This window comes from Melanerpes formicivorus, unplaced genomic scaffold, assembly GCF_026170545.1.
Source record: "Melanerpes formicivorus ecotype bairdi unplaced genomic scaffold, bMelFor1.0.p_v2 SCAF_1, whole genome shotgun sequence".
Classification (NCBI taxonomy): domain Eukaryota; kingdom Metazoa; phylum Chordata; class Aves; order Piciformes; family Picidae; genus Melanerpes; species Melanerpes formicivorus.
Genome location: NW_027142353.1, coordinates 34,830,734 through 34,843,911, shown reverse-complemented (window position 1 = coordinate 34,843,911; position 13,178 = coordinate 34,830,734). Strand labels below are relative to the sequence as shown.

General features: G+C 48.9%; 2 protein-coding genes across 2 annotated transcripts in view; both read left to right on the top strand.

Moving 5' to 3' along the window:
* The first annotated feature begins 3,021 nt into the window (after window positions 1-3,021).
* Window positions 3,022-7,363, top strand: KCTD14 (potassium channel tetramerization domain containing 14). The gene is made up of 2 exons (XM_068139849.1): window positions 3,022-3,298; window positions 6,593-7,363. Exons 1-2 carry the CDS (start codon window positions 3,239-3,241, stop codon window positions 7,262-7,264), a joined length of 732 nt encoding a protein of 243 aa, XP_067995950.1. The 5' UTR covers window positions 3,022-3,238; the 3' UTR covers window positions 7,265-7,363.
* Window positions 7,364-12,150: 4,787 nt separating this feature from the next.
* Window positions 12,151-13,178, top strand: part of INTS4 (integrator complex subunit 4) — a 57,616-nt gene continuing 56,588 nt past the window's right edge. The window contains exons 1-2 of the mRNA XM_068139835.1: window positions 12,151-12,255; window positions 12,958-13,152. Of these exons, the coding sequence (XP_067995936.1) occupies window positions 12,202-12,255; window positions 12,958-13,152 (249 nt within the window). The 5' untranslated portion in view covers window positions 12,151-12,201. The remainder of the gene's footprint in view (window positions 12,256-12,957; window positions 13,153-13,178) is intronic.

Sequence of the window (13,178 nt, the reverse complement as noted above, 5' to 3'; positions counted from 1 at the left end):
TGAATCTGCAGTTGTGGGACAACATAAGATACAGGACATTAAATTGCCGGTTGCTTCTCAGACTGTGCATCACAGACAATACAGAACCAACTGTGACTCTTTGTTGCCCATTCAGAATCTGATCCGTCAGTTGGAGAGTCAGAAAGTCGTCAGCAAAACTCATTCACCTTTCAACAGTCCAGTGTGGCCTGTGCGGAAGCAGAATGGAGACTGGCATCTGACAGTCAACTACCAAGCCCTGAATGAAGTAACTCCATCTATGAGTGCAGCAGTACCAGACATGATGGAACTGCAGTATGAGCTGGAATCCAAAGAGGCCAAATGGTATGCTACCATAGACATTGCTAATGCATTTTTCTCTATTCCCATAGCAGAGGAATGCAGGCCTCAGTTTGCTTTCACCTGGAGAGGAATCCAGTACACTTTCAACAGATTGCCAATGGGCTAGATCCACAGCTCAAGCATCTGTCATGCAGTGATCCACGATGCTCTGGAGAAAGGCGGTGCTCCAGAACACATCCAGTTCATCGATGATATCATCGTCTGGGGTAAAACTGCTGAGGAAGTCTTGGAGAAAGGTAATAAAATCATTGACATTCTTCTGAATGCAGGTTTTGCCATCAAGCGAGACAAGGTGAAAGGACCTACCACAGAGATTCAGTTTCTGGGAGTGCAGTGGCAGGATGGACGCCGACACATTCCAGTGGATGTGGTAAATAGAGTCTCTACCATGGCAAGTCCCACAAACAAGCAAGAGACCCTACGTTTCTTGGGGATAGTGGGATTTTGGAGACTGCACATTCCTGGATACAGTCAGATTGTGAAACCTCTGTATGATGTGACTCGAAAGAGAAACCATTTCCACTGGGGACCTGAACAACAAGCAGCCTTTGACCAGATAAAGCAAGAGGTGATTCAAGCCATGGGTCTGGGACCTGTCCGAGATGGTCCAGACATTAAGAACATTTTGTACACGGCTGCAAGTGACAATGGTCCAACCTGGTGTTTGTGGCAAAAAGCTCCAGGTGAGACACGTGGACGACCTCTTGGTTTCTGGAGTTGAGGTTACAGAGGTTCAGAGGCTAACTATACTCCAACAGAGAAAGAGATTCCAGCTGCCTATGAAGGAGTAATAGCTGCCTCTGAAGTAACTGGAAGTGAGTCACAACTTCTTCTAGATCCTAGATTGCCAGTTTTGAATTGGATGTTCAAAGGTAAAGGTTCTACACCACATCATGCCACAGACTCAACATGGTCTAAGCGGGCGGCTCAGCACTGTGGCTCAGTTGGTAGTGCATCAGACCCTTAATGGGAAGGTCGTGAGTTCAAGCCTGCAGTGGGCAGTAGTGTCCTCCCTACTCTAGTCGTGAGGTCTGTGGTGACAGGTTGGACTTGATGATCTTTGAGGTCTCTTCCAACCTTAGTGATACTGAATACTGATAACACAGAGAGCTCGAATGGGAAATCTTGAAAGACCTGGTCTAGTGGAGGTGATCTCAAGTTGGCCTGAAGGTACTAGCTGTACAAAACCTCCAGAGGAGACAGTAACTCGTGCTGAGGAAGCTCCTCCTTACAATGACCTTTCTGATGATGAAAAGAAACATGCTTTGTTCACAGACGGTTCCTGTCATCTTGTTGGAAACAAGCGAAGGTGGAAGTCTGCAGTGTGGAGTCCAACACGCCGAGTTGCAGAGGCGAAAGATGGAGAAGGAGAATCCAGTCAGTTCGCAGAGGTAAAAGCTGTCCAGCCAGCTGTTGATGTAGCTGAATGTGAGAGATGGCCAAAGCTTTATCTCTACACCGACTCATGGATGGTAGCCAATGCTCTGTGGGGTTGGCTAAAGAACTGGAAGAAGAGTGGTTGGCAGAGGAAAGGAAAACCCATTTGGGCAGCCAACCTGTGGCAGGACATTGCTGATCGAATCGAGAGAATTCCAGTGAAAGTGAGACACATCGATGCTCACATTCCTAAGAGCAAAGCTACTGAGGAACAGCCACACAACCATCAGGCAGATCTAGCTGCAAGAGCTTCTCAAGTACACATGAAATCTGATCTTGATCTTGACTGGAAGCACTCCAAACTGAATAGCCCCAACTCCCACAGCCTGTCCTCACAGGAGAGGAGCTCCAGCCCTCTGATCATCCTCATGGCCCTTCTCTGGACACCTTCCAGCACCTCCATATCCTTCTTGGAATAGGGGCTCCAGAACTGGGCACAGTACTCCAGGTGGGGTCTCACCAGCGTGGAGTAGAAGGGGAGAATCACCTCCCTTGACCTGCTGGCTATGCTTCTCTTGATGCAGCCCACCAAGTGATTGGCTTTCTGGGCTGCAAGTGCACACTGCTGGTTCATGTTGAGCTTTTCATCCACCAGTACCTCCAAGTCCTTTTCTTCAGGGGTGCTCTCAAGCCAGTCATGCCTTTGTCATCCCACATCAAACCACCCCTGATGGAGGCGGGGGAAGGGGGTTTTGGAGCACCCTGTAACACTCCCCAGTTTTGGTATTTGGAGGATAGAGGCTATCTGGAAGCAACGTCACACAAAGATGCTAACCAAATATTTATGGACAATTGGAAAGAATAGTTCAGGCTCACACAGAGCTTCAGGCTCAGTTTTATTTACCTTGCACAAATTACTCACTGCCCAGAGGCTGTATCAACAAAGAAAATGCCACCACCTCGGACAGACTGTAGACACCCTGGTCTGTCATTAAGGACTACGACAAAAGGGATCAGTGAGACGGTTCGGGAGAAAATGTGCTTTAAACCAGCAGTGCACAGAGGCCAAACAGCTGTCAGAACCTTCACTGGTCTTGAGACAACTGGTTTGTGAAGCAGACGTGATCGCAAAGGGCTCCAGGCACCGGACCTTCTTTGGAAAGGATTATTTGGCTCTTAGTCACTGCACAGGTAGTGCTACAGGAGGTGTGTGTTGGCAGCCAGCCCGAGTCCACCCTGCACCTTGCTGGATGCCAGAAAACTGAGCAAATACTTCCGTTTTCAGGCTGTTCCCTCCCCTCTTCATAGACCTGCAACCTGTACCAGGGCTGTGCCTGGAGCACACTGGAGCCACTGCGACAGCAGCTGGGCTGGGAGCTTGGAAAAACCTGACCCAAGGGAAAACAGGCAAGTGAAAGAGGACTGGAGCAAGGCGAGGACCCATCCTGCGTGTGGGGCAGGACTTGAGCAGTGCGCAGAAGGTTTCCTCACACCACTGAGCCCTCAGCTGCTGGAGGAGATGAGCATTTCAGCAGAGCACAAGCCCCTGAAGAAGCAGGTCACTGGCAGCCTGCATACGGTGAGTAAACTACCAGCTCCAGGACATAGTTGCCTCCTGTGGGATCAAATCATCCTCTTTGGGCAACATTAGAACTCTTTTTTTCACCCATCTGTTATTCTGAAAACACCAGGACTGGCCAGATATGTGACCAAGGAGAGGACTCAAGGTAAAAAGCTGTGTCTGACCCCTTGCTGGCATCAGTTTCCTTGCAGAAGGGTCGTGTCCCTTCTGTCAGCATACAAGAGCTGGCAACAGCAGAGTGGTTCTGTTTCTTCTTTGACAAGAGGTGGACTTAATTTAATATGAACTTTTATTTGTCAGACCCCTAAATAAAAGCCTGCTGTGAGTTTTAGGGTTTTTTTAGCAGTTCTTAAGAGTGGATTGAAACTGAGGGAGGGTAGATTTAAACTGAGTAATAGAATGAAAATTCTTTACAGTGGGAGTGGTGAGACACTGGAACAGGTTGCCCAGGGAGGCTGTGGATGCACCCTCCCTGGAGGTGTTCAAAACCAGGCTGGACAAAGCCTTGAGCAACCTGGTCTAGTGGAAGGTGTCTCTGCCCATGGCAGGGGGAGGCTGGAACTAGCAGATCTTTAAGTTCCCCTTCCAACCCAAACATTTAGTGAACCTATGAAAAGTTGCCCTGTGTTGCAGTAGTGCAGAATCATTAGGGGGGAGCAGGAGTTTTTCTAGCTCTGCAGAAAATTAATGGCATTCTCAGACAGGCAGCATGTTACTATGTAGAAACCAGTGAGAGCTCAGATGATGTTTTCCTTTTTTCTCTCCTGTGCCCTCAGACTATTCTAACCAGTTTGTCTCCTCTGTTGTAGCTGCACAGCCTCTCCCCCAGACCTCCCTGTCTTTAAAACATCCAACCTTCTCCCGCTGCACTGTTCAGGTGTAGGTTGCAAAACATCTCCCTGAGGAAATAACTGTTTTGCAGATGAATAAACTGGGGCACAGATAGGTGCAATGACTTTCCTAAGTGTCACCTCACTGCTAATTTCAGAGCAGGGAAATAGCTGGTGCCCAGTCTGCTGGGAACCAGTTCGGTCACAGGCCAAAACCATTAATCAGGATCTGAGAGCATGAGGTTAGTTGAGCTGCTGTATTAGTGAAGAACACATTATCCAACAAACATCATTAAAACATCTGACCTGCCATCCAAAAAAGAAGCAAAGGCTCAGAAGCATGAGATCCTCCTGTTAAATGATCTCTGCTAGGGAAAGATGCTGCTTTCACTTGCACCAATGGCAGGTTTCCTAAATGAGAGGCTTTATTGCAAAACCAGCTTTGGGCCTTGCTCTTCAGTGGGTGGAAATCTCCAGTCTCAGACAGAGTAATTTTTAACATCTCCTTGGCCCTAGGGTAAATTATTTCCCTTGAGATGAAGCCACCCCCACTAAGGCAAAACAATGTTCCAGCTGGGTCTTTGGCCTGAATCTTCTGTTGCTTCCCTGGCTTGCCTAGGCTGTGAGCAAACTTCTGCTAAATCTGACAGCTTGCTGCTGTTCAAAGGGGAAGTTTTCCTCTCTTCTCTTGTCTGTTCCTAGTCCCTTCCTTTTGCTTGTTAAACCCTCTGTGAGCTTCAGCTCACTGAGATGAAGGAGAAGCAGAGGTGGCATGAGGTGAGCAACAGACGCAAGCAGGTCGGTACAAGGAAAGAAAGCAGAGAGGGCAACAAGAGCTCCCCCTCCTCTTGGTGCAAGCTGTGAGGTCAGCTCACGTCACCCCACGGGCCTGTACCTGCAGGAACCAGCTAAGCACTTAAGTACACACTTCACTTGAGGCATGTGACTAGCAGCAATGAGGCAGATCCTTGCATGAGCAGATCCAAGAAAGAGCAGGTGAGCTCCTGGGGAAAAAAAAGTTGTTTATTGACTTGCACCTTCCCAATGGCAGGTGTGGTCCTGGCCAGGCATGTGACTTCTATTACAGCACTGGCGGTGGAAGGGAAAAGAACTCCCTCTTTCTTCCCTCTCCCTGTTCTACTGAGCAAGGTAAAAAAAATGCCTGAGTGCAAAGGGAGGCTTTTAAAACTCTTCAACACTGAACTGTCAGGAAGGTCAGGCTGGAGAGCAGGTCCCAGCTTTGTGGACACTGAGATTTTCTCCAATGCGTTTCAAATGGCAGTGGTGTGGATGCCTGGTGAAATAAAATACAAAAATACAAACTTTACTTTCTTCCTTCACAAATCCATCTCAGTTGTGTGAATTATTTCCTTTACTTCCTAGCTAAACTATCGTACGCTTTTTAAGTGCTTTGCTAAAGCAGCTTCTGTCCTCTACCTCTGACATGCTGGATTTGTGACTTACTATAATTGAACCCCTAGAGGAGTGGAAATAAATTCCACCCATTTCAAAGCTTCAAAGATGTTTAGTTCCTCCTTTGGAGAGAAAACAGCAGCTCAGGTGAGAGGAATGGAGTTGCATAGCTTTCAGCTTGGTCCTTGTCCCTCTGCACATGAGGAAGGTGAGAGCCCTTGCTGGAAGAACAGGAGCCAGGAGGGACAATGCTTGTGTAGGACTTAAGAGATAGATGTTGAATTCTGTAGTTAATGACAGCTTCCCTGGACAGGATGCTTCTTACCCCTCTTCCCCACTGGCAAAGCAACACTACTCTACATTCCAAAAATGTGGTGAGGACTCAGACATTCAGAAATGTTCATGTGTTTGCTGCTCTGATTACTAGAGCTTTTTAGCAGGGCCTCTTTTGATAGGCCAAGGGTTGATGGTTTGAAACTAAAAGAAGGCAGACTCAGGCTAGATACAACGAAGAGATTTTTTACAATGAGGGTGTTGAGACAGTGGCACAAGTTGGCCAGAGAGGTGGTAGATGCTCCATCCCTGGGAACATTCCAGGTCAGGTCAGACAAAACTCTGAGCAACCTCATCTACTTAAAGATGAGCCTGCTCAGTGCAGGGGAATTGGACTAACTGACCTTTAAAGGTCCCTTCCAACCCAAACTAGTCTATGATTCTATAAACATCCTGCATCTGCTGTTAGCAATAAATAGTATGGCTGTTTTAATGGTCCCCGAGAGACGAGTGCTCACATCACTTTTCACACCATCATTCCAATTTCCACTGGCAAGCATCTCCCTCTTTGTTTTTTCTTTAATCTTTTCTGTCCAGGGAGGTGGTTGAATCCCAATCCCTGGAGATTGTTGAGCACCAACCTTGGTAGAGTTAGAGAGTGGTTGGAGTTGACGACTTTCAAGGTCTTTTCCAACCAAAATGATTCTATGATTGTGTGCTGACAGCCTCCGACGGGTAACACATGTGGCTTTTTGTTCCCTTGTGATACCCGCAGTTGTCACCCATCGTGGAGCTAAACGTGGGCGGGGAGATGTACACCACAACGCTGAGCACCTTAAAGAAACATCCTGGCTCCAAGCTGGCAGAGATGTTCACTGGCCAGCCCAAACTCAGGACTGACTCTGAAGGCAGATTCTTCATCGACAGGCCGGGCACTTATTTCAAATACATCTTGGAGTACCTGCGCAGCAACCAAGTGCCCACCCAGTGCGTCCAGGATGTCTACAAAGAGGCCTTGTTCTATGACATCGAACCTCTGATCAAGCAGCTGGAGGACTCCCCCCAGATCTTTGGAGAGCTGGTGGCAAGGAAGCAGTTTCTGGCCCGTGTGCCCAGCTACAGTGAGAACCTTGAGCTGATGATCCGCATCGCCAGGGCAGAAGCGGTCGCCTCCCGCCGCTCCAGCGTCATTGTCTGCGTGGTCAGAACCGAGGAGGATGCAGCCAGGTGCCAGGATGCCTTGAACAGCTTGGACATGGACAAAAAATCCGTGGTGAAGTTTGGCCCTTGGAAGGCAGCACCAAGTATTTCTGATCTGCTGGACTGCATTCAAATGGACGTTGAAGCTAAGGGGTACAAAATATCCTTCCAGCCCCATGTTGCAGAAAAGGGTTTCCGCTTCAAATCCCACGACTTCTTCTACAAGTTCTGGTTCACCTGGTGGTAGAGAAGTGCCACCATTGATGGGGGAGGGAAGAAAGGAATTATTATTAACAAATTAAAACAAATTAACTTGGGTTGTGGAGACTTAAACCACAAACTACCAGAGGGCCAGAAAGAAGTGCATGGGTCAACAAAAGGATGTCTTTGGTCATTTGCCAAATAAAAGAGCACTTAAGAGCCACTGCTTCCTTGGGCCTCAGGGGATAACTGTGATTTAAAAGGTATAAGGAAAAGGAGGAATTTTACTCTTAGTCTTGCTAAGTATAAGGTCAGAGAGACAGATCAAGCTGTGCCAGGGGAAGCTTAGGCTCGAGGTGAGGAAAAAGTTCTTCCCAGAAAGAGTAATTTGTCATTGGGATGTGCTGCCCAGGGAGGTGGTGGAGTCACCGTCCCTGGAGGTGTTCAAAAAAGGATTGGATGTGGCACTTGGAGCCATGGCTTAGTTGTCAGGAGGTGTTAGGTGTTAGGTAATAGGTTGGACTTGATGATCTCTGAGGTCTTTTCCAAACTGGTTGATTCTATGATTCTATGATCTGACGGTCAAGACATCTTCATTCAACTGAAGGGAAGTGAATGACCCCAAACATGTCTCATGGACATGCAGAGTCTCCCCGTGAAACAGGAACAGGTCACATAGGTGCAGTTCCCAATGGAAACACTGACAGCTGCATTAAAATATGCTCCAATTCAATTTGGATCCTTAATAAGGAGGCAGAAGCTCTTCTTGCTGCTTTCCATACCAAAACCTAGGTTAAAAAGGATTCAGTGTTTCCTGCTCTCCTTTCATTTCTCCAGCAGGCAGCCTCCTCTCTAGCCAATGTAAGTATTACTGTCATTTATTATTCATTCCAAAGGAAAGAGGGAGAACCTCAGCTATGGTCCAGGAGCAACAAAAGGCAGAAATCCCATCACTGATGTGAGGAGATTGGAGCTGACAATCTAACAACATGTACTCCTCTCTCAGGCCACACTACTTTAATCTTTTTTCTTATGACATTCATTATTATTAGGGTATTATTTCTGAACATAGAAGCTTCTGGAACAACAGGGAAACCTCACCATCTCACTGCCTCTGTGAGACCCCCACATGTGTCCAGTTCTGGGGCACCCAACACAATAAGGACATGGAATTGTTTGGATGGGTCCAGAGAATGGCCATGACCATTATCAGAGGGCTGGAGTACCTCCCCTATGAGGAAAGGCTGAGAGATTTGGGGATGTTCAGCCTGGAGAAGAAAAGGCTCCAGGGAGACCTGTTAGTGGCTTTCTACTAGCTGAAGGGGGCCTACAAGAAAGCTGGGGAGAGATTTTTTACATGGGGCTGTGGTGATAGGATGAGGGGGAATGGCTTTCAGATGGCAGAGGGCAGATTTAGACTGAATATTAGAAGAAATTCTTTATAGTGAGGGTAGTGAGACACTGGAACAGATGCTCAGGGAGGTCATGGTTGCCCCCTCCCTGGAAGTGTTCAAGGCTGGGTTGGACAGGGCCTTGAGCAAGCTGGTCTAGTGGAAGGTGTCCCTGCCTATGGAAGGGGGTTGGAGCTAGCTGATCTCTAAGGCCCTTCTCAAGCCAAACCATTCTGTGAGTCTATGATTCTATGATTTCATGGGAAGGAAGCACTACCAAAGTGACAGTCTGGGATCTCAGGGCAAATTCTCCTTTAAAGACCAAGAGCTGGGTCCAACATCATGTTTTAAATCCCTTAGCATTCTAAAGTTTCTTCTTCTACTGGAGACAGCTGTTAGCTTGGGTTTAATTGCTCTGAAAACCATAATGGCCAATTTGATTATGATCAGATTTCCTTCCCTTCTCAGAAGATAGATTTCTTCCAGATAAGAGCAATAGAATAGACTAGACTAGACTAGACTAGACCAGAGCAGGTTGGAAGAGACCTTCAAGATCATCAAGTCCAACCCATCATCCAACACCATCTAATGAACTAAACTATGGCACCAAGCACCCCATCAAGTCTCCTCCAAAACACCTCCAATGATGGCGACTCCACCACCTCCCTGGGCAGCCAATATTCTCAGGGATGTGAAATAAGTAACTTTCAAAGGCTCTTTGAATGATGCAGAGGCACTTTATTTACTGACTTCTTCCCCTCCCCAAATCCCCAGATTCTAAAATCCTGAACTTTTAATCTTTATTCTAAGGAATCATTCCTAGCTAAGCTTGGCTTGGGATGTGCCCGTCCTAGCTCAGGTTCTTCCCCAGTGAAAGTCAGGAGTCATGGCACTGACCTCAGGGCAGTTCTGCTGTAGGTGTTTAGACCCTAGCATCCATAATCTTGGTAAAAACTGACACAATCAGTGCCTGAGAAGGCAAAAAGGTTTAGAAATGGGGTCTGTGATCATATTTATGGTCATAACCAAGGGGTTGGAACTGATTAGCTAAGGAGGCCTCCACGTAGAAGGTTGCTTTAAAGAGATATGTTGTACAGACTAAGGGTGGAACTCACAACAGTCACAAGGAAGGAGATTGAAAATAGATGTTAGAAGGAAAAAGTCTGATTGTAGGGTAGTTAAAGCCACAAACCCACCAATCTCCTAAGACTAAAGGATGGCTGTCATGAGGATTGTTAGTACCTTCATCAAGAATGGCCTCATAGAACAGCCTAAGTTGGATGGTACCTCCAAGGATCATCTGGTCTAGCCTCTGGTGGGAAAGAGAGCCTGGATGAGATTATCAAGCACCCTGTGCCATCATGTCTTGGAAACTCTCCACAATGTGGACTCCACCACGGCCCTGGGGATGTTGTTCCAGTGAACAAGGGTTCTCACCATTAAAAAAGTTCCTTCTTATATTGAGAAGAAACCTTTCTTGGTGCAACTTCTACCAGTTGCCTTTGTCTTCTTCACATAGCTCTTTGTGAAAAGAGAACTGTCATCCTCTTTGTGGATGCCATTTAAGTACAGAGAACATGGTGCTGTTGTCCCCTCAGGTGAAGAGATACAACTGCTTTGATATTTCCTCACAGGACAAGCTCTCCAGACCTTTGATTACCTCCCTGGCCTTCCTTTGGACCCTTCATCCCCATCCCAAATTGCCTTGTCCTTAATAAAAACCCAAACCATGGCCATCCTTGCTACCTCTAGACACACAGTGGCACAGATGTAACTGCTGCCTGTCTTTCCTGTCCTCTAATTAGATCAGTCAGGGACCTCTTTCCCCTCTGCTCTAAGGAGGGGGCAGCTCTGTTAGAAGGCCATGCTAAGCTTTCCTCTATGTGCCTAACACAAGCCTGCCTGGAAACCTTAAATCGTGTTATTTATGATCCCTCACAGCATCCCACAGAACAGCTGACACAACATCCTTCTCTTGGAATTGGAGAGATATGGATTTGATGGGTGGACTGTTCAGGGGGTAAGGAATTGGTTGGACGATTGCGTCCAGAGGATAGTAGCCAATGGCTTGGTTTCCAGTTGGAGATGAGTGACAAGTGGTGTCCCTCAAGGGTCCATACTGGGACACCAAGTTGAATGTTGTGGTTGACACACTTAAAGGACAGGATAAAATCCCAAAGGACCTGGAGACACTCAAAAGGTGGGTCCATGTGAACCTCATGAGGGTCAACAAAGACAAGTATAAGGTTCTGCACCTGGGTTGGGACACTCCCCAGTATCAGTAGAGGCTGGAGGGATGAAGGGATTGAGAGCAGCCCTGCAGAGGAGGTCAGGTTGCTGGACATGAGCCAGCAACAGACACTTACAGACCAGAAGCCATCCATGTCCTGGGCTGTATCCAAAGCAGTGCAGACAGCAGGTCGAGGAAGGTGATTCTGCCTCTCCACTGCACTCTGCTGAGAGTCCACCTGCAGTGCTGGGTCCAGCTCTAAGAGTCCTCAGAACAGGAAAGACACAGAGGTATTGAAGAGGGTCCTAAGGAGGCCACAAATATGATGCAAGTGCTGGAAGCACTTTGCTGGGAGGATAGGCTGAGATATTTTGGGGGTTTCAGCCTGAAGAAGGCTCCAGGGAGCTCTTATTGTAACATTCAGCATGTGAAGAGTACCTGGGGACAAACTTTTTAGCTTGATCTGTTTTGACAGGACAAGGAGTGATGGTTTTAAACTAAAAGATTCAGACTAAATAGAAGCAAGCAGTACTTCACAATGAGGACAATGAAACACTGGCTCAGGTTGCCCAGAGATGTAGTAGATGCTGCACTGCTATAAGCATTCCAGGTCAGGTTGCCTGGGGCTCTGAGCAACCTGCTCTAATTGCAGACTGTGGGGAAGTTGGCCTAGATGAGCTTGAAAGGTCCCTTCCACCCCAATCATTCTATTTTGGTCTTTATATGGTCTAACATCCAATAATAACATAGGGAGGGAGCTGGGGTTGCTTAGCTTGGAGAAGAGGAGGCTCAGGGGAGACCTTCTTGCTCTCTCCAACTACCTGAAGGGAGGTTGTAGCCAGGTGGGGGTTGGTCTCTTCTCCCAGGCAACCAGTGGCTGTGCCAGGGGAAGCTTAGGCTCGAGGTGAGGAGAAAGTTCTTCACAGAAAGTGTAATTGGCCATTGGGATGTGCTGCCCAGGGAGGTGGTGGAGTCACCGTCCCTGGAGTGTTCAAAACAGGATTGGATGTGGCACTGGGAGCCATGGTTTCGTTGTCATGAGCTGTTAGGTACTAGGTAATGGGTTGGACTTGATGATCTCTGAGGTGTTTCCCAACCTGGCTGACACTGTGATTCGATTTTTGAGGAACAGGGCACGGGGCTGTCAGGGTGCCGGCACGGAGCGGGCCAGGCCGCGGCGGCACTGCCAGGCCCGCGTTCCTGTAGCTACGGCAGCCCGCCCCTCCAGGGCCCTGCCTCCCGCCCACGGAGCGCAGCCTCCGCCCGGCAGCAGCGGACGCCTTCTACCGTGTCCCTCCGGGCGGCTCCGCGGTTTCCCGTCCGGGTTGCGTCTACGGTGGCCGTAGAGGGCCAGGCGGCGTCATGGCGGCGCACTTGAAGAAGCGGGTGTACGAGGAGTTCACCAAAGTGGTCCAGGTAAGTCACCGCCGCCTGGTTGCCCTAGGCCGAGCGGGTCGAAGGGGACAGCTCAGAGCTCTGCCGTGCGGCGGGTGGCCTCGGCGGGTGGAGCGGAGCTGTGGGAAAAGCCGCCGGCCTAGCCCGAGGCCTAGCCCCTGGGAGCTGCCGGCCGCCCTGAGTAGGGGGCGTCGGGCCCGGGGCGGCCCGTGAGTATCTGAGCAGGAGCACGATGGGTTGGCCCCGGGTTTAGAAAGGCCGCAGCTACCTGGTGGCAAGTGGGCTGCTGCTAGATGTGTGTGGAGGAGAGTTCGCCTCTCAGGTTGGGCAAAGAGCGACCTGAGGAGGGCCGCGACTGCGGCGGAGGCTGCTGCTTCCCCCAGTCGTGGCTGGAGTGACTCAGGGAGTTTCTCGGCAGCTGCGGGGTGCTGGTTATAAGATAAATTGTGTTTCCTCTGGTGTACTTGTCTGGGGTTTCTAGGGTCAGGGTTTGCCCCACATTAAGTTGCAGAGGGTAGGGGTAATGTTTTCGGGGGAAAAGGGCTACCTGGGCAGGATTGGAGCTGCCCCAGAGTGCTGAGAATGTATTTTCTCTGAAAATACCATATGGAGAGGCCAGTGAGTTCTGTGGGGTGCAGGAGCCTCCTCATTCTTGATTCTGAGACTGTTCATGGTGAAAAGGAGTGAATCTCCATTTGCTCTGTGTTTCTGAACTGCCTGCAGCAGCAGCATGAGGACCTCTCTGCTAAGAAGCTGCGGCTGACCAAACCCAGCAAGTCGGCAGCACTCCACGTTGACCTGTGCAAAGCCACCTCACCTGCAGATGCCTTGCAGTACCTTCTTCAGTTTGCCAGGAAGCCCGTGGAAGTGGAGAGTGTGGAAGGAGTTGTCAGGATCCTGCTGGAACATTATTACAAGGTGCTGAACCTGGGAGCCAAGCACGC